At 39.5% G+C, this 21,347-nt stretch overlaps 1 protein-coding gene across 2 annotated transcripts in view; it reads right to left on the bottom strand.

Annotated features, from left to right (window-relative positions):
- LOC133554724 (forkhead box protein J3-like) overlaps nt 1–21,347 on the bottom strand; it is a 266,752-nt gene that overhangs the window by 169,896 nt on the left and 75,509 nt on the right. The window contains exons 1-2 of one of the 2 annotated variants that reach the window (XM_061903806.1): nt 19,202–19,270; nt 15,739–16,253 (exon numbers count right to left, since the gene is read on the bottom strand). In XM_061903806.1, coding sequence (XP_061759790.1) covers nt 15,739–16,134 — 396 coding nt within the window. In that variant the 5' untranslated portion in view covers nt 16,135–16,253; nt 19,202–19,270. Of the gene's footprint in view, nt 1–15,738; nt 16,254–19,201; nt 19,271–21,347 lie in introns of those variants that run through there. The other variant, XM_061903805.1, reaches the window with a different exon arrangement.

A 21,347-nucleotide genomic window follows, 5' to 3' on the forward strand; every position in this document is an offset into this window, starting at 1 on the left:
TGTATGTATATATATATATGTATATACACACACACACACATATATACACAAATATACATAATATATATGATGTATTATATTTTATATTATACACACACACCACACAAAAAATTGAACACTTGAATTTCACAGTGTTTTATTTATTTGACGAACAAAATAACTATCCACTGTAAAGTAAAGTAAAAATTCGAATAGCTGCACAGCTAACAGCAATCACCTGATCTGGAATGAACTCGGTTTACGTAATCTTCCTAGTGATGGTCAAAGCCGCTATGACATAAGCCTAACCGTGATGATTTCCCACAACAATTGCAGAAAAGGGATGTATATAGAACAGAATAAAATAGAACATCGTTAGGATTTTATCAATAGCGATTCCAATATCGATATTTTATCAGTTCTCGTGTCGTACCATATGTAATTTGTGTAAATAAAGATGTACTTTTCTAAATAAAGGGGACCACAAAAATGACATTATTGGCTTTACTTTAACAAAAAATCTTAGGGTACATTAAACATATGTTTCTTGTTGCAATCAAAGAACAATTATGTCCTTAAATAAAATTGTGAAAATACGAGAAAACTTGTCTTTTAGTACTAAGTAAGCAAACAAAGGCTCCTTATTTAGCTGCTGACGAATGCAGTAACATATTGTGTCATTATCCATTCCATTATTTTGTGAAAATTATTAAGAACAAGTGGTAGAAAAAGGAATTATTAATCTATTTGTTCATTTACTGTTAATATCTGCTTACTTTCTTTTTTAACATGTTCTATATACACTTCTGTTAAAATGTAATAATCACTTATTCTTCTGTTTGATACTTTACATTAGTTTTGGATGATACCACAAATTTGGGTATCATTCTGATACCAAGTCATTACAGAATCATTCATTGGTAATATTCAAAGTCCTCATGTGTCCAGGAGAAATATTTCCTGAGTTTATAAACATTAATATACATTTTTAAAACGTTTTAAAAGATTTTTTGATGCTAAAAAAAATGTATGTACGGTAATTATAGTAGTATCGACTAGATACGCTCCTGTACTTGGTATCAATACGGTGGATGTCAGGTGTAGATCCTCCAATGGCGTTTGTTTACATTAGTTTAGTCTTTATTTAAAGGGACAATGCACAGAAACATTAAGTTTAAAGACAGATATGTTCTGTACCAGATTATAGCTAAATAGCTAATTTCCATCTGCAGTCCCTGGCTACCTAAATTAAAGAGATACAAAAATCATGCAATAAAATCATTACAATAAAATCATACCATATCACATAATCACATTTTTTTTTTAAAAAGTCATATAATGCCCTTTCATAGACACATACTTAATACAACCATATCTCATTTACATCATCACACAAAGACAATACATGCTCGTGTTCACATCTGTCATCATTTGTAAAACAACAAAAACAACCATGATTTTAACACACACACCTCACAATTTTCAACAAAAATGCTGTCATGGATAAAAATAATACACATTAATTTGATCTGTCAAACACAGTGCCCACCTCAGTGACCGTGTGTGCAGCTTTGATTGCTCCAAAGCCACGTTTTAACTTCAATTCCATTCCTTTATGGTTTTATATGAAAAGGCTGTTTGTGCAAAAGATGTTTTACATCTGGGTGTGGTACACTGCCCCCTGGTGGAGGCTCGCGTGTTTCTGGTTGACACAGCAGATGTAAACTGGACAAAGTACTTAAGTGGCGCTGGTGCCGTGTTATTTAGGATTCGATTGGGCCATTCATATTGATGCTAATCTTTGAATATTAGCTAAATTTAACAATCTATAATTTTGGAGAACTAAACAGTGATGGTGGCGTTGTGGTTTTCGGTCAAGAATTTTGAGCGATTGTTTGTGCAAAGTTTCCAATGGCCTCAGAGTCATTTTGCTTGCCTGCGACCAACATCTTATACAACAATAAAAACGAGACATAATCATTGCATTAAAATAAGTTTGAGCTGCCTCCAGTGTTAAAGAATTCCCGATACGTTTAAACGTTTTTATGTTGTATTTAAAGGCCTCCTGAAATAAAATGTTCTTCTTCAAACGGGGATAGCAAGTCCATTATATGTGTCATACTTGATCATTTCGCGATATTGCCATATTTTTGCTGAAAGGATTTAGTAGAGAACATCGACGATAGAGTTTGCAACTTTTGGTGCTGATAAAAAAGCCTCGCCTTTACCGGATGTCGCAGACGATGACGTCACATGTTGATGGCTCCTCACATATTCACATTGATTTTAATGGGAGCCTCCAGCAGCAAGAGCTACTCGGACCGAGAAAACGACAATATCCCCATTAATTTGAGCGAGGATGAAAGATTCGTGGATGATGACATTGATAGCAAAGGACTAGAAAAAAAATCAAATAATGAAATAAAATAAAAAGCGACGGCTCCGGGCGGCGGCAGTGTGAGCGTTTCAGATGTAATTAGACACATTTACTAGGATAATTCTGGAAGATCCCTTATCTGCTTATTGTTTTAATGGTGTTTTAGTGAGATTGTAAAGACATACCTCGAGGTCGGATGTCTGCGGTGAACACGCAGTGTCTCAGAGAGAAGCCGAGGAGCCAAGCTCACAGCTGCCTTTTAAACAGCTACAGCAGGAGGACGAACAATCCAATGATGTCTCCGGTAAGATATATATGACAATTTTCCCATTCTAAAACTGGTTGACGTAGAGAAACATGTTCGCTTGACCGCTCTGTGTTAAAAACATAAGAAACACCGGCTGTGTCTCGGTGCTAAAGACAGCTGCAATACACCGCTTTCCACCAACAGCATTGTTCTTTATAGTCTCCATTATTAATTGAACAAATTGCAAAAGATTCAGCAACACAGATGTCCAAATTACTGTGTAATTATGCGATGAAAAGAGACGACTTTTAGCCGTAACTGGTGCTGAGCTAATATTTCCTGACAGTCCGTGACGTCACGCGCACGCGTCATCATTCCGCGACATTTTCAACAAGAAACTCACGGGAAATTTAAAATTGCAATTTAGTACACTAAACCGGCCGTATTGGCATGTGTTGCAATGTTAATATTTCATCATTGATATATAAACTATCAGACTGCGTGGTGGGTAGTAGTGGGTTTCAGTAGGCCTTTAAGACTCTGGCACATCTGTTTGATATGTTTTTTAAAGCCAAGTGTTTGGTCTAAAATGACACCTAGGTAACATTTTGTATTATCTCCTTATTAACCCTTATATTTGGAAAGGATGACATTTTATATTTGTTTACAAAATACATTGTTGCCGTTTTCTTAATGTTTAATGTAAGACATGAGTCATGTAGCCACCTTGCCACCTTCTCCATGGCTGCTGTAAGTTTTCTGGCAACTGTTTCAGCGTCTTTTCCCCAAGTATAAATAACCTGTGTCATCTGCATACATCTGTATATTTACATCCTCACATACAGATGGCAGGTCGTTTATGTACATGGAGAAAAGAAGAGGGCCGATATTCGAGACTTGTGGCAGGCCGATAGGAGTTGCAGTGAAACTGGATGTTGTGTTATCAATACGGACACATTGGGTCCGACCATATAGATATGACATAATCCAGACCAGAGTATAAAAGTTGTTAATTTTGTAAGTAAGGTGGGGTGACTGACTGTATCAAATGCCTTGCGGAGGTCAAAGAATATTGTTCCAACTACACCTCCATTGTCAAGGTTTTGTTTGATTGTTTCTAATAGAAGGCAACATGCAGTTTCGGTCGAGTAATTTGCCCGAAACCCAAACAGCATGGGATGTAGGAGGTCTTCATAGTCCAAATGTGACGCCGGTCAGCTAAGGTGTGTAGTGAAGCATGTTTAGCTATTCCTCGTCCTGCAGGGATCATACTTGTAAGAAACTTATTTTATTTGTCGCCATGGAGGCGAGGATTAGTGATTTAGAAGTAGCTAAAACACTCCAGACTGCGGCTGGACTTTAGCCGCTAGCTAGCTATGTCGTAAAGCAGTGGTTCTCAAATGGGCGTACGTATACCCCTGGGGGTACTTGAAGGTATGCCAAGGGGTACGTGAGATTTTTTGAAAATATTCTAAAAATAACAACAATTCAAAAATCCTTTATAAATATATTTATTAAAAAATACTTCAACAAAATATGAATTTTTTTGTGGGCATGTTCCATAAATATTGATGTTAAAGATTACTTTTTTTTGTGAAGAAATGTTTAGAATTAAGTTCATGAATCCAGATGGATCTCTGTTACAATCCCCAAAGATGGCACTTTAAGTTGATGATTACTTCTATGTGTAGAAATCTTTATTTATAATTGAATCACTTGTTTATTTGTCTTTTTTTCCAAATAGTTCAAGAAAGACCACTACAAATGAGCAATATGTTGCACTGTTATACAATGTAATAAATCAGAAACTGATGACATACTGCTGTATTTTACATCTCTTTTTTTCAACTAAAAATGCTTTGCTCTGATTAGGGGGTACTTGAATTAAAAAAAAATGTTCACAGGGGGAACTTCACTGAAAAAAGGTTGAAACACTGTCTTAAAGTACCTCTTCCTCAGGGCATTTCAGTGTTACAACCTAACCTTGATTGTTAGTTTTTAAGCCAAAATGCATACGTTCTCCCTTTTCTGTCTACACAATGTGTCTGCTTGTAAGTAGTCTGTGATTGTGCGCTGCCAAACATGCTCCTCTGCTCGTAAATCACGACGTCAGAGGAGGGAGAGGCTGGGGAATGGTACTTTTTAGAGGCGGTGTAGTACCGAAAATGATTCATTAGCATCGCGGTACTATATCAGTACCGGTACAACCCTAGGTACCACTATAAATCATATTTGCAGTATTCGTGAAACAGCAACAGGTCGTAGGTTACAATGACGGGGATGCCTTTAACTCAAATTTATGCTTGCAATTTAAAGCATAACAAACAGCCCAAGAGACAGCACTTATCTCAAAAAACTTTCTTAAGTTGAGGTACCACTCTACATTTACATGTGTAACATAACATTTTTAACTCAGTTGAAACAAAAGTTAGAACAAAGCTCTTTACAAATGTCTAAATCTACTCTCAGCAGCACATTCTATTAGTGCCTTGCTAACATAAAAACATAGCGTGCATTATTTATATGGCAATGACCTCAATGAAAAGCCCCCTTCCTCTCTTTTCTTGCTTTAAAGCCCCAACACCAATCTCACGGCCGGATGCCAGTGCTTGTGAAAATAAATCCGCCACGAGTGTGCGCCTTTAATGATGCAACTAGAATGCAGCCGCACACGCAAATCAGTGAGGTGTAATTACGGGATCCGAAAACATTCGAGGCCCCATATACAACATGGAGAAAGGGGAAGTCATAAGCTGCGCTGACAGAAAGCCTGAGAGGTCTCAATAAGCCCAATCCTCTCCTGCTGAATAGAACACAAATTGAGTGAGTCCTGCAGCAAAGGTAAGAAGGTCTGCCAACTCAACCACTTTTGGCTTGCATATGCACTCAGAGAAAGAGCACGTTGAAGATTATAGACTGGGAACAACTGGAGAAAGCGTAAGAAGAAGAGAAGTATGACAGAAAAAGACAGGTGGATGAAGGAAAGGCTGTTCAATATGTCAGGAGAGGAGCTGCATTCTTTCTCCACCAATAAGGCAGAGGATTTCCAAGACACGTCCATGAATAGGGCTGCACAATTAATACAATTTTAATCACAATTTTGTCTGTCACTATTAGTGTTGTCCCGATACCAATATTTTGGTATCAGTACTGTCACGCCAAATTTCTTCCCCCTATTATTTTGTCAACATTATTAAGGACTAGTGGTAGGAAATTAATTATTATTCTACTTGTTCATTTACTCCTAATATCTGCTTACTTTCTCTCTTAACATATTGTATCTACACTTCTGTTAAATTTTAATAATATTCTTCTGTTGTTTGATACTTTACATTCGTTTTGGATGATACCACAGTTTTGGGTATCAATCCGATACCAAGTAGTTACAGCAGAGCCACCGCCTAAAGTCTTAAAAAAAAAAAAAATATATATATATATATATATATATATATTGTATATATATATATATACATATATATATATATATATATATATATATATATATATATATATATATATATATAATATATATATATATATATACACACACACACCGTATTTCCTTGAATTGCCGCAGGGCATATAGTATGCGCCTGCCTCGAATTACTGCCGGGTCAAACTCGCTTCCCAAAATAATTAGCGCATGCTTAGTATTAGATTAGATTAGATTAGATTAGATAGTACTTTATTTATTCCGTCAGGAGAGTTCCTTCAGGAAAATTAAATCCCATTCAAGATCAGACAAACATTACAGGGAGACAGAACAGGATCGCTGACGGGTCTGCCGGCTTCCAGCGCCCCTTACAAAAAAGATGAAATACAGGGAAACAAAGAGGTGGGGGGGAAATGGTAGGAAAAAAAATAGAAGATTTAAAATAAAATTAAAAAATCGGTCTTAGCCTGGGCCCTGGAGAGGGGATGCAGACTGAGGCCAAGGGAAAAAAACAACTCATAGCCATTGTACACATGTAAGAGGGAAACATCAAACATCAAAGAACACAGAGGACATTAAAGACATTAAAGCAGCAGATACAACCAGACACTTCTACATACAGCTATGAATAAAAAGTAAAATAAACATATACACTGTGGTGGCCTCTGCGGTGTTACACTCCGCTGGGGTGGAGGGAGCATGGCCAGAGACAGAAGCAGACCCGCCTGGTCAAACTCGTGACGTCACGAGTGACACTTCCCCTGTCATCATTTTCAAAATGGAGGAGGCTGATTTCAATACCGGTAATTTGAAATCGCATAAAGGGAAGAAGATTAAGAGCTATTCAGTAGGATTTAAGGCCCAAGCTTACATAACACTGAAATTTTGACTGCATACCTTTGGTAAGTGCCGGAGTGAGAAGAGGTTTTAAAATAATTAGCGCATGCTTACTTTTACCGCATGCCTTATGGAAGCACAGGAGTGAGAATGTTTTAAATTAATTAGCGCCCCGGCAGCAATTCAAGGAAATACGGTATATTATATATATATATATATATATATATATATATATATATATATATTTTTTTTTTTTTTTTTCCTGTCCAGCTTCTTAGGCAAATCAAAAAAAAAAAAAAAAGATTTTTAAAGTGGTAAAAATTACATACAAATTGACAAATGGTATTATTATTTTTACATTTTAACATTTGACTCGACGACAAAATTGAAATATATTCTTAAATGTGTTTGAAATGCAATTATTTTCTACATTATTACATTACATTTAATTTAACAATTCACAGTGGATCTGACAAGATAGAAAAAAACGATTCTAAAATGTGTTACAAGTTTGTTTTTTTTCACATTACATTTTATTATTTTAACGTATAATGTTTCTAACGAAAAATACATATATAAAAATAAAAAATAAATCACTCTTCCTTTTATATCACATCCAAAGTGGGTTACATATATATATTTTTAAAAACAATTATGATCACTCTAAAAGCGGTATATAATAAACACAATATGAAAAATAGAATTAAAAAAATGTGTGCAGGTCGGCGAATCATGAGTCAGTCAGAAACAGCTTCTCCAGCGGCAGATCTCGGTGTGTGTCAGTTCGTGAACGACACAAGCCCTCAGCACCCAATGAACGACGCGCACAGTGACTGAACGAGAGCCTCAATGTGACGTCCTCCTCCGCGACACAGTCAGTTAGTTCTCTGTGTCAGTAGGTTCGCGAGTCCTGACAGCGAGAGCAATGTCGTACACTGAGGGATTCATTTCGTTAATCCGCGGTGAACGAATCGTTTGCTCAGTCCCTCCCCCCACCCCTATGATGAGTAGCTGGCTGCGTCGAGGGTTCAGTGAGTCACTGAATGCACCAGTTCCACTCATACCGGCATGGTCGCGGCAGAGCTCAACTGAACTGAGAAAGGAACGAATCAGTTCATGAAGTGATTCGGTTCAGTACGTTCACTCAAAAGATTCGCAAACGACACAACCTAGAGAATGGTTGCACCGGGAGGTTTTTCGGGAGGGGCACTGAAATTCGGGAGCCTCGGGAGGGTTGGCAAGTATGTATACCGTACAACCTTAGTCACTAAAATAAAGAAGGGTCACCGTCGGTGATATTACAATAAAAAAAACAGTCTTTGCTGCATTTGAAATCAACCACTTCCACAGACCCAGCGGCAGAAATGCATCAGCGGCTTGTCTTGAAGCTGCCACCCACGCCGGAGGCTATTGTGTACTGACACAGAGCCCAACGACTACACAGACCACCTCGCCGGCCAGTATTAATGAGCTGCTGCAACTTGTCACCACGTTTCACTTTGTTTCTCTCGTTTCACTTCTGCGGAGTGCTCGGCATGCATCAAAGTCCGCGCCACTGTTATCAAATGGCGACGCCAGCACAACACAATGTTTTGCTTGTCTCGCTGGAGTCCCACTAGCATGACTAACGGCTAAGCATCGAGTCTGGAGACACTTTTCTGTCGAGTGCCAACACTGCGAGACGTGCTCGCCATTGCATCTATGCATGTTTATGAATGTAGGGAATGCAAAAATGTAATTGTGCATTGAAGAACGAAGTCACTTGAGTACAATTGTTACACTAACAAACGCTGAATTTTTGTAATTTGTCATTTAATATATGAGTTATACCCCACAAAGTAAAATGTATGATTAAGTCAAGCTGTGGTGTCCAATTACCCTGTTGTCTCCATGCAAAATGTAAAATAAACATAAAAAATGGATAAATAGCGCTGAAGGCATCAAGTAAAGCTGCGATGAGGTGGCGACTAGTCCAGGGTGTACTCCGCCTTACGCCCAATTGTAGCTGAGATAGGCACCAGCGCCCCCCGGAACCCCAAAGGGAATAAGTGGAAGGAAATGGATGGATGGATAGGCATCAAGCAAAGAGAAAAAGATGAAAAGCTAATACTAATAATGAACAAACACAGCAATGTGTCTTTAAATATATGGACACGTTGGGAAGGACTGTCTCCCGGCTGGCCTGGGAACGCCTCGGGATCCCCCGGGAAAAGCTGGACGAAGTGGCTGGGGAGAGGAAAGTCTGGGCTTCCCAGCTTAGGCTGCTGCCCCCGTGACCCAACCTCGGTAAAACGAAAGAAGATGGATGGATGTAGGGCTGGGCGATATATATCGATATACTCCATATATCGCGGGTTTGTCTCTGTGCCATATAGAAAATGACTATATCGTGATATTTGAGTATACGTTCTCACGCAGTTGCTTTTAGCTGCGGTCATTACACTGCATGCGTCTCACCCTCTTTCTTGTCTCTCCTTCTCACAGACACAAAAACAAGCGCACCTTCCTACATACGTCACGTGTGCAACGTCACACGCCTTCCCCGAGCACAGGTAGCTACATGGGTTACAGCAGGGGTGGGCATTACGTCGATCGCGATCGACTGGTCGATCTCGGAGGGTGTGTCAGTCGATCTCAAGCCAGGCATTAAAAAATATACATAAAATGAGCAATCATCAATCATACCAAGACTTCACTTTCGTCAGTTGTTTGACATTCTCGACACCCGAGGATCTTGTGAGATGACGCTGGCTGCTGCGAGCTCATATTTAAGAAAAAAATCACTAACAGGGCGGACGCAGAGAAACACATTTTATTTCTAGAGACTCCGTACCTACTGTCAAAACTCTAAAGACCGACTGGACAGTTCCTGTCTTCACCATAAAAGACCTGTTTCATCCTGCCTGTGCTAACAAAATAAGAGTCTCAGAAAGCTAGCGTGAACAAGCTAACAAGCTACGGAGTTTGATGCCAATGTATTTCTCCCCCGCCCTCAGCGACCGCTTTCTCACTTGCTTGCCCACCCGCACACTCACTGACGTCACTCACCTGCTGCCAGACATTAAAGGGCCACACACATATGCTACTCTCATAACAAAGTGTTTAAAAACGAGTATGCAAGTTGGACAAATGAGATGCCAAATCCAACCACTTTCATGTGGTATTGGACAGAAAGGAGGACTTTTTTTTCCCTCCATTTGAAAATGCGGACGTTATCAGCACCACTGTCTAATTCCAATCAATGCAAGTCATCAGAATCAAATACACAAACTTATATTCTTGTCTTCATGAAAGAAAGGAATCTATGTGTGTTAAACATGCTTGTATTATCATTAAACACCATTAACTTGTTAACAAAAATGTCTCTTTCATAAATAAATAAATATAAATTATAAATAGGAATGAGGTAGATCTCCTCGACTTGGTCAATTGAAAAGTAGCTCACCTGCAGAAAAAGTGTTAGCGCCCCTGGGTTACGGTGTGTTGTGAGTGGTAATACGAGAGAAAGAAGGTGCGAATCTGGTAACAAATGAAGGAATAATTAATTCCCAAGAAAAACAGCACGGGATCCATCGTCTGGCGGTGGTTTGGCTTCAAGCGGGAATATGTTGAACATTTATACGGCAGAAGCGTTGCTACCAAAAGTAGCATTACTGCTAATTTGGAGCATCATTTGAAAAGTCACCCGCTAGAGAAAGAAGAGTGCTTCAAACTCTGCATGTCAACATCTCCATTGGGTGCCGCACCCACAAAATGCCGAAGCAACTATTTCCACATCAACACCGTAGGACATATACTATTTGATATGCAGCTCATTTTTATGTGACACTTATTGAAATATCCTGCACTAATAGCTTGTTTTAAAATGACTCTGACAATCTTGCACTTTCTGTTTTGGAAACGACATGAACGTTTGTGCCACCGCTTAACTTTTTAATAAATACAGTTTTGGTCAATTGACTTAGTTGTTTAAAATGAGCATATATTAATGCAGTATGAAAAAGTATGTTTTAATGTAGACACATATAATGACAGCAGTATAATGATTATATGTATCAAGTGTTAATTGAAGCCTAAAGCAAAATATCGAGATGTATATTGTGTATCACGATATGACCTAAAAATATCGAGATATTTAAAATAGGCCATATCGCCCAGCCCTAGATGGATGGATGGATTAGGATATTTTCTTAATTTATATCTGGTTTAAAAATATATCGATATTTGTCTAACCACTAGACCTACTCAGTGGTCTAGTGGTTAGAGTGTCCGCCCTGAGATCGGTAGGTTGGGAGTTTAAACCCCGGGCCGAGTCATTCCTAAGACTATAAAAAAATAGGGCCCATATCCTCCCTGCTTGGCACTCAGCATCAAAGGCTGGAATTGGGGGTTAAATCACCATAAATGATTCCCGGGCGCAGGACCTCTGCTGCCCATTGCTCCCCTCACTTCCCAGGGGTTGATCAAGGGGATGGGTCAAATGCAGAGGACAAATTTCACCACACCTCGTGTGTGTGTGACAATCATTGGTACTTTAACCTTAATATATCTTACAAACTTGATATATCGCCCAGCCCTAATTAGACACAATAAATCTGCCAAACCTGGTTTACTTAAGTGTTGCCTTTGACCTATCAAGAGTGCTTGGCCATCAGAAGTGAGTCAATAATTGAATCCCTCTTTAGCGCTACAGTACAACTCCAATTCAATTGCGCTGTGTAATAACATTTTGCAGGGGCATGGAGCACAGACCTGACGAGCTGCAGTGCAACCTTTTGGAAAAATAATAATACATCTGTGATAGGAAATCTAAGCACGAAATAATTGGTGTCATCTCCTTCCTTTTGTTCACCTTCTACAGAGCTAATTGCTCCAAAACTGAAGGTCCTGCTCCACCATGTATAAGACTCTGTGACAGCGCTGATACCGACTCCTTAACTTCTTGTCAGCCTTAATGACCTCCAAAGTTTCTACGGTGAGGGTTGTTTCTTTCTCTCGTGACAAGCAACTCGCAGAAATGATGTTAATTAGAAACCTAATTAGCCAGCCATCTTGTATAATTGGGACTCAGGGATGTTTGTCATTCCTGTTATCATAAAAAGTGACAGCCACGTCCACGAAGGAGAGAAGTCAGAGAATGTCAACCTTTGGCTTACCGTAAACATTTGCCATAAGGGCGTTGAAGTGTGAGTCTGTGGGTGGTGGGGGGTGTTCATTAATAAGGTTGCTTGAATCTGATTAAGAACATTGAGGACTAACTTTAGCCCCTTTCCAAAATGCAAAATGGTTCATTACACCTGAATATCAGCAAACCTAGCATTGAACACTGAACTCAACACAGACGTCATGACGTCATCAAAGCTCACACAGAATCAACGTTTTTGGAACAAGGATAGAGTGATAGAAAAAAGGTAAAAATATTATAAACCTTGCATCTGTCGCAGTATAGGAGGAAGTTATGTACGAAGTTCATTTCTGCATCGCATTGCCCATAACTGGGGCCTTCAAAGACCCTCGATTAAAGTTACAAACAGGGGGGTACCACCAGAGGTCCAATAATAGTAACAAAATCATAATAATGCACTACCAGGATTCGTATTATACACTGACAATAATAAATAAACATATATCAGCTAAATAGACATTAGACAAACTTCGGGAAATTGTTCCACACAGTAGCTCAGTTGCAAAGGATGGAAAGTGTAATGATGGAAAGGACAATGCAGGTATAAAATAGACAAAAAATGTACCGTAGTAGCAATATAAAATATAACATATGTAAAATGTACATAATATATGTTAAGTGTATTATATATACTAGGGGTGTAACGGTACGTGTATTTGTATGAAACCATTTTGGTACGGGGGTTTCGGTTCGGTTCGGAGGTGTACCGAACGACACGGACATATTAAGTAGCGCACCGCACGTTGTGTAAACATGCACACCGAGGCACCATGAATTGATTTACGTGGACCCCGACATAAACAAGTTGAAAAACTTATTGGGGTGTTACCATTTAGTGGTCAATTGTACGGAATATGTACTGAAACATGCAATCTACTAATAAAAGTTTCAATCAATCAAAAAACAACAACACATGGCATGCTAGCAAAGACTGGTAGATAGATTGACCATACGTCCCCTTTAACGGGATATGTCCTCTTTTACGAGGCTGTCCAGGTGGAGTTTCTTAAAGGGGAACATTATCACCAAACCTATGCGAGCGTCAATATATACCGGTACCTTGATGTTGCATTAAAAAGACCATGTATTTTTTTAACCGATTTCCGAACTCTAAATGGGTGTATTTTGGCAAATTAAATGCCTTTCTGTGTAACGGTCTTTTAGCGATGACGTCAGAACGTGACGTCGCCGAGGTAACACACCCGCCATATTCATTTTCACATTAGAAACACCGGGTCTCAGCTCTGTTATTTTCCGTTTTTTCGACTATTTTTTGGAACCTTGGAGACATCATGCCTCGTCGGTGTGTTGTCGGAGGGTGGAACAACACTAACAGGGAGGGATTCAAGTTGCATCACTGGCAAGAAATCTGCCGCCAGATCCCATTGAATGTGCCAGAGTGTCTGCACATTTGTCCGGCGATGCTAAGACAGACATGGCACAGAGATGTATGGATAACCTGCAGATGCATTTGCAACGATAAAGTCAACGAAATCACAAAGGTGAGTTTTGTTGATGTTGTTGACTTATGTGCTAATCAGACATATTTGGTCACGGCATGACTGCCAGCTAATCGATGCTAACATGCTACGCTAATCGATGCTAACATGCTATTTACGCTAGCTGTATGTACATTTGAAACTAGATACCCACATTTAATGCGAAACAGACACTTACCAATCGACGGATTTAAGTTGCTCCAGTGTCACAAGATGTGAAAGTCCTGATCGTTTGGTCCGCACATTTTACCGGCGATGCTAATAAGGCAGCCATGCTATTGGCCACTTCATTAGGTACACCCACACTATGGCCGAATAGCGTCAATAGCTATTCGCTCAAAAGCTTCAATTTCTTCTTTAATTTCGTTTTCGCTATCTGCCTCCATACTCCGACCATCTGTTTCAATACATGCGTAATCTGTTGAATCGCTTAAGCCGCTGGAATCTGAGTCTGAATACGAGCTAATGTCGCTATATCTTGCTGTGGTAACCGCCATGTTGTTTTTACTGGCAGCCCTGTATGACGTCACAGGGAAATGGATAGTGGTTTCGAACATAGCGAAAATAAGGCACTTTAAAGCTTTATTTAGGGATATTCCGGGACCGGTAAAATTTTGAAAAAAAATTCAAAAAATATAACAAGCCACTGGGAACTGATTTTTATTGTTTTAACCCTTTTGAAATTGTGATAATGTTCCCCTTTAAATGCCTCAAATGTCCAGCATTTTATATTAGGGTTGCGTGTATTTTCAATGTACGTTCAGGGTTAAGAAGGGGTTAAAAACAAAAAAAAAGTGCTGCACGCAGCAACATTCGTGTGTACGGGGCAGAGACAGAGAGAGCAAGAGAGTTATGATAAACGCGCATGCGTCGCCAGGCTTTGCTTTTTACCAATAGATTTATCAGATTAAATTTTTTATTATCTATTGCAGGGGTGTCAAAAGTGTGCCCTGGAGGCCAATGCGGCACACAGCTAATGTTTCAAAGGCCCACAGCACATTCTAAAAATACTATTAAAATCAACAAAAACATAAACAAAAGTGAAATAAAAAATCTTAAACGCTAAATGTAATTTAGAAAAAGTTGCTTCATTGACTAATAAAACAAAGCTGTTTTTTTTCTTTCAAACTGTCATTGCTCAAAACATGATATTGAATCAAAATCAATGTTATTATGAATTATTGACCTATCCAAGTTTCCGATTACTTCACATCAAATATTCCACTAAGAAAAATATTTTTGGTGGAAGATTTAGCAAATTTGTTCAATAAATAATCAAAAAATGTATACTTTGTTGTTTTCTTACAGTACCGAAAATGAACCGAACCATGACCGCTGAACCGAGGTACGTACCGAACCTAAATTTTTGTGTACCGTTACACAACTAATATATACTGATATATTTTCTCATATATATACTATATATCAATTACCATGTACAATATTACAGTATATCTAACAGCTGCAGCATAAAATAGAGAGTAGATCCAACAGAAAATAGACATTATTTACAAAGAGAAGTAGCTAACATAGAAGATGTTAGGTAATAAACAGATATCATCTATTGATGTATGGCGAGTGATTATACAGCTGGATGGAGTGCGGAATAAAGAGTTTTTTAGCTATGTTTTGGATATGATAATCTTTAAAAAGTCAAAAAGCTTTTTTTTTTCAACGTGTAAAAAGCTGGTTTCAACCAAATCCATGCAATAATTGTTTTTTTAGTGTGTGCAAACGTGTGTATGAGGCGACGACATTGGGTTGAAGGTGGAATGGTGTATGGGGGCCCAGAATTTGGTGCTCTGCCCCTCACCATAACATTATCAGTCACATGATCCAGATAGATAGGAACAAAATAAAAACATATTTTGTCAAACAATGAAATACAAACATATGAAGGCCGAAATTGTTTTCATCTGATTTGTATCTGGATGAATCCTGGTGTAAATTTAGAGCTTTGAAGGCCGCATTGATATCAAATATTTCATTTTTAATCAAGTCAACTTTGGCAGAGACTTGCCCATTGTTACATGTTTGACATAATGGATTCTCACCAAAATACTGAATAAAAAAATCCAGGCTGGTATGTTAAAACCTTTGCACAGAAAGCCGTAAAAAGTAAACCGCCATACAATATAGTAAGGCAACGTAAGAAATTTTAGATATTATGTCTGTGCTTACCTTCCAGCCGCTGCCCGCCTCTCTGTAGTAGGGGAAGTTGTCACAGATCCACTGGTAGATCTCACTTAGAGTCATGCGTTTGCGAGGAGAACCGTTGATGGCGAAGGTGATGAGGCTGGCGTAGCTGTACGGCGGTTTGCCATCCCTGTGTTGACTACTTTCCTCCTGGTCCAACGTTGTTCCTGGTTCCACGTGTGTGATTTTCTTTCCTGGCCCGTGAAGTCCGTGATGATGTTGACTGTGATGGTGGTGGTGGTGGTGATGGTGATGTTGTCCGTGAAAGTGGCCATGGTGAAGCCCCCCCACGTCTCTGTCGGTCTTCGGGATAGGCGCCCTCATGCCTAACTGTGGAAGCCAGTCCATTGATGTCAGGCTACTTTCCAGCTCAGAGGTCATAGTGTTTTTGATAGTCGAGAGGTTGAAGGGAAAGGTGAGGGGCTCTCGAGACGTGGCTTTATGGACGCTCTCCTTATGGGCTCAGTGAATGTGTGTTGTGCAGCAACCTTGGTTTACATCTGCATGATCAAGACAAAAGCAGGGTTTTTGATTAGAGGAAACCTTGACTTCATGACAAGCAACTGGAGTGACAGTAACAAAACTATCCTGATCAGCACAAGAGGTGGGGGAATTATTAGTCATATGGTGCGTTCCAGTTATACTTATAAGTTGGAATTTCTTAGTTCGCAGTCGGAAATTTCAACTCGAACGCCTCCCGAAGTCTGATTTCTGACTCTGAATGTTGGAGAGTCCTCACCACTGGCTTCAAAAATGGCTTCTCTGATTGTAAACAACAAAAGAAGCTTCTGTGATATCCGTTATTAGCACCATTGACAGTGTTTTGTCACACTAAATCAGCCATATATGATGTATTGTTGAACATACCGTATTTTCTGGACCATAAGGCACACCAGATTATAAGGCGCGATGGTCTATTTTCGGTCTTTTTACCTAAATCGATAACGAAGCAGCATCTCGTCATCCGTAAACAACAACAAATGTGTCTCGTGAAAACTGTCTGAACTGAACTCTCTAACTAAAGTTCCTTGGGTGAATAATGTAAACTTACTCAACCGGTATGTATTAGCGCTTTCATGGCGAGTTTATTGAAAGATTTTAGTAAGAACTTTACATTACTTTATATTAGAAATGGCAACCGCGGAGGATGAATGTCCCATAACAAGAAGATAGAGAAAAAAAAGAACCTTATTGACTACAGTGTCAACACGGACTACAAAGCCGGACGCGCACAATTTTTCAGGATTAATGCTAATTCAGAATACAGATCAGCAGGTATCATAAGGTAAGAAAAGTTGCTTATGCATAATATTGCGAAACAAAACGTCAGATAATGTCTTACCTTATACACACACTATAATAATACTCGTATGTTTAATGCGCCGACAATACATCAAGCGGTGCAGTTTCATAGCTTACCAAAGTCGTACTAAAACATTTTGATAGATTTTTGAGCACCATGTGTAATGTTCTATATTTTCAACAGAACATATAAAATATTGGCGTTGTTTACTTGAGAAATATTGCCATCATATTGCAGTCTAGGCATATCTCTTATGTTTGACTACCGTCTACTGGTCACACTTATCCTCACACCATGTACCACATAAAATTTCTTCGAGGTGGGTAAGCAAAACCAGAACTATTCCGTACATTAGGTGCACCAGGTTATAAGGCGCACTGTCGAGTTTTTAAAAGAAAGAAATAATCATTTTAAGTGTGCCTTATAGTCCGGAAAATACGGTATGTATATGATAATGTTACTTAAGTGTTAATAAAATATGTCAATGTGTTTTATACATTCTATATAACAAAAATCCAAGACCATTAATAGGCCAGACCTCCACATGCCGAAGGAGACTATTTTAGTGTTTTCTGCACAGGAGGAGAAGGAAGTTACTGTAACTACTGTATGTCGTGTTACAGGTACTCTCTTTTTATTTATTTAATGAACACAAATGCCTGTGTCAACATCTTATGTTTCAATGTGTACACCTGCGGCTTGTAGATGTGTCCGAGCAAAAATGTGTACATTAAAATAATTCCATTAATTAGGAGGATTCGGGTTATATTTAGGTATGTACTAAACCCGAAATTTACAATACCTGGAACTGCGTTACAGCAGATAGTAACCAGCTAAGAAGAATAAATTAGCTAGTAAAAGAATAAATTAGGAACAGAATATATTTCACACAATTTGACAAAAATAATGTATATGCTGTAGATTTGACCTCCACACAAGGATCTGGGATCTAGGGCAATGCAAACTCCTTCAAGATATCAAAAAATAATGAAACAATCAGGATCGCCGGGCAGGATTTCATGGACGTAGCGCAGAAGCGACTGTTTGATTCAAACAACAATGGCGGCGTGTGCTGACATTGTTTCTGCTATTGCAACTAAGCATATTCGACACGGTCTCTCCCGAACGTTCAACAATTTAAACCAAGTTCTGTTAGACGTTTGTCTATGCTTTTTTCGTTGGCGACTTTGTGAAATATTTTTTTGCTGTTCCCAATGAAGCCTTTTATTTGCACAAACGACATCGATCGTCTACTGACATCCAATCCAATCCAATCCACTCTACTTGCATAGCACATTTAAACAACAAAAATGTTTCCAAAGTTCTGCACAAAAATATTAAAAACAATATTCAAATATTATCCTTAGCTCCACCAATGACTGAATACCAACAAAAACAAATTAATGCAAAAGGGAATAAAAGCTGGTCTTAAGACGAGACTTAAAACACTCCACTGTGGGATCAGTTCGAACATGGAGGGGCAGAGTGTTCCAGAGCTTAGAGCTGACCACAGAGAAGGCCATGTCTCCCCGAGTTGTAAGTCTCGTCTTGGGCACCACAAGCTGGAGCTGGCTCTCGGACCTCAGAGTCCGTGCAGTAATGTGAATTTGGATGAGGTCCGAGATCTAATGAGGTGCCAGTCCATGCAAAGCTTTATAACCAAACAGCAAGATTTTTGAAATGAAGCCAGTGCAAAGTCCCAAGAATTGGGGTTATATGCTCATTGCTGCGTTGTTTCAGTAAAAGTTCTGTGACTTGTCGCTTTGTCGTTTTCCAATGTCGGCTGTTCTGTTTTAGCGTCACGGGTTGATTTCGATGTGAGTGGTTGAAGTAGCACGTCATTCAAGATAACGGACAAGTGGTTTATCCAATCACACACAATGATTTTTTTTTTTAACTAGGTCCCGCCTTCTAAAATACATCTCCTATTGAGAAGTCCCAGATATTTGTGTGTAGCTCAGCGAACTACAAGCATCTGGTGAGAGTCAGGTTGCAATATTCCTGCATTAAATGTAGAATTTAGTTTTCCAAATTGCCACGATAGTCAAGTTAGGTTACTAACTTGAAACGATTCATGTCCTCCTTGGATAGTTACATTATAACGGCAAAAACAATGAAGAAATATTGGGGATAAGAGTGTCTTACTCTTCCCCTGGCTCTTCATTCTTCTCTGGACCAAAGCATCTGGAGAAGTCACCCAAGTGAAAAGTGGACCCAAGTGAAAAGTGGACGCTTTCCCTGGTGCATGTTCACAAGGCCTTCATTTAGCCTTTTGCGATTGCTGCTGCTGCAACACTCAAACAGAAGAACCACAAAAGATGGTGAGCTCGCTCCCCCAGCCAGCCAGCCTTCATGAGATATTAATATTGTGCAAGCGCTCAACTGGCCCCGGCATCTGTCCAACCTGATTTCAACTCTTCTCCCTGTCTCTCTGTGTGTTCTGTCGATCTGGATTGCCTCTCACTCTCCTTCCCTCCAAAGTGGAAATGGCAATTGGATCTGCACAATGACTAAAAGCTGGGGAATTGTTTTCACAAGTGCCTGCCAAATGAGGAAGGGGGAGGACGAGGGGGGCGGGAAGGGGTGCAGACAGCGCTCGGGAGGAATTCCAAGCCTCTGGAGCAGCGCTGAAGCTCGTCTCCTTCACCTCTTCTGTAACACCCCCATGTTCCACATTTGTTTTATGTGTCTAATTCTCATTTCAAGCCTATGCCCACCACCATCATAACCCCCATTACAATCCCTTATAGACGGGAACAAATAGTGAAGGTCACCAAACTTAAAAAGGTCAAAATCTCCATCTGTCGATTTGTCACTATGAGACTGACTATAGCATAAATAAAAACAAATTAAAAAAAAGTTAAAGTACCAATGATTGTCACACACACACATACTAGGTGTGTTGAGATTACTCTCTTTGCATTTGACGCATCACCCTCACCCCCTGGGAATCATTTTTGGTGATTTAACCCCCAATTCCAACCCTTGATTCAGGGAGGTAATGGGCCACATTTTTATAGTCTATGGTTTGATTCGGCCGTAAATTTGCTTACAATAGAGCCGACCTACCTCGTAGCCTAGTGGTTAGGGTGTCCGCCCGATAGGTTGTGAGTTCAAACCCCGGCCGAGTCATACCAAAGACTATAAAAGTGGGACCCATTACCTCCCTGCCTGACACTCAGCATTAAGGGTTTGAATTCGGGATTAAATCACCAAAAAATATTCCCGGGCGCGGCCACTGCTGCTGCCTACTGCTCCCCTCACTTCCCAGGGGGTGATCCAGGGTGATGGTTCAAATGCAGAAAATAATTTTGCCACACCTCGTGTGTGTGTGACAATCATTGGTACTTTAACCTAATAGGAGCCGTATTGTGTTTATCCCGACCAAAAATAATTAACTGTCCAAAAAGTGCCAACAATATGCATTTACATTTTGAGACCTGAATATTAACTAAGTATTAGCAATATTGTTATTATAAGCGGTGACGTTAAGGACCTGCATTTAGCAGCGCATTGATTAAAGTTAAAGTATCACTGATAGTCACACACACACTTGGTGTGGTGAAATTATTCTCTTTGCATTTGATCCATCACCTTCACCCCTTGGGAGGTGAGGGGAGCAATGAGCAGCAGAAGTGGCCACGCCCGGGAATCATTTTTGGCGATTTAACCCCTAATTCCAACCTTTGATGCAGGGAGGTAATGGGTCCAAATTTTTATAGTGTTTGGTATGACTCGGCCGTAAATTTGCTTACAATAGAGCCGACCTACTCAGTGGCCTAATGGTTAGAGCAGGGGTAGGAAACCTATGGCTCTAGAGTCAGATGTGGCTCTTTTGATGACTGCATCTGGCTCTCCGATAAATCTTTGCTGAAATGTGCTTAACATGATACGTAATGAATAACTACTCTGGTAATCACAGTGTTAAAAATAACCACGTATCAACCAGAGTACAAAGCCATCAGCAAAACCATGCAGCACCAGAAGTCGCATTGATGGTAAGAAACATTTTATTTATTATTGGGTATCTTCAGAATAACAATGTTAAAAAAAAGAATAAGAGCCTTATCATACTCTGAACATGTTGGTTTTTCTTAAAAATGCACGCATTTAGTTGTATTCAGTGTTAAAAAAAATATTATATGGCTCTCACGGAAATACATTCTAAAATATTTGGCTTTCATGGCTCTCTCAGCCAAAAAGGTTCCCGATCCCTGGGTTAGAGATTGGTAGGTTGTGAGTTCAAACCCCGGCCGAGTCATACCAAAGACTATAAAAATGGGACCCATTA

The sequence above is a fragment of the Nerophis ophidion genome, linkage group LG06, assembly GCF_033978795.1.
Source record: "Nerophis ophidion isolate RoL-2023_Sa linkage group LG06, RoL_Noph_v1.0, whole genome shotgun sequence".
In the NCBI taxonomy this organism is placed as follows: Eukaryota; Metazoa; Chordata; class Actinopteri; order Syngnathiformes; family Syngnathidae; genus Nerophis; species Nerophis ophidion.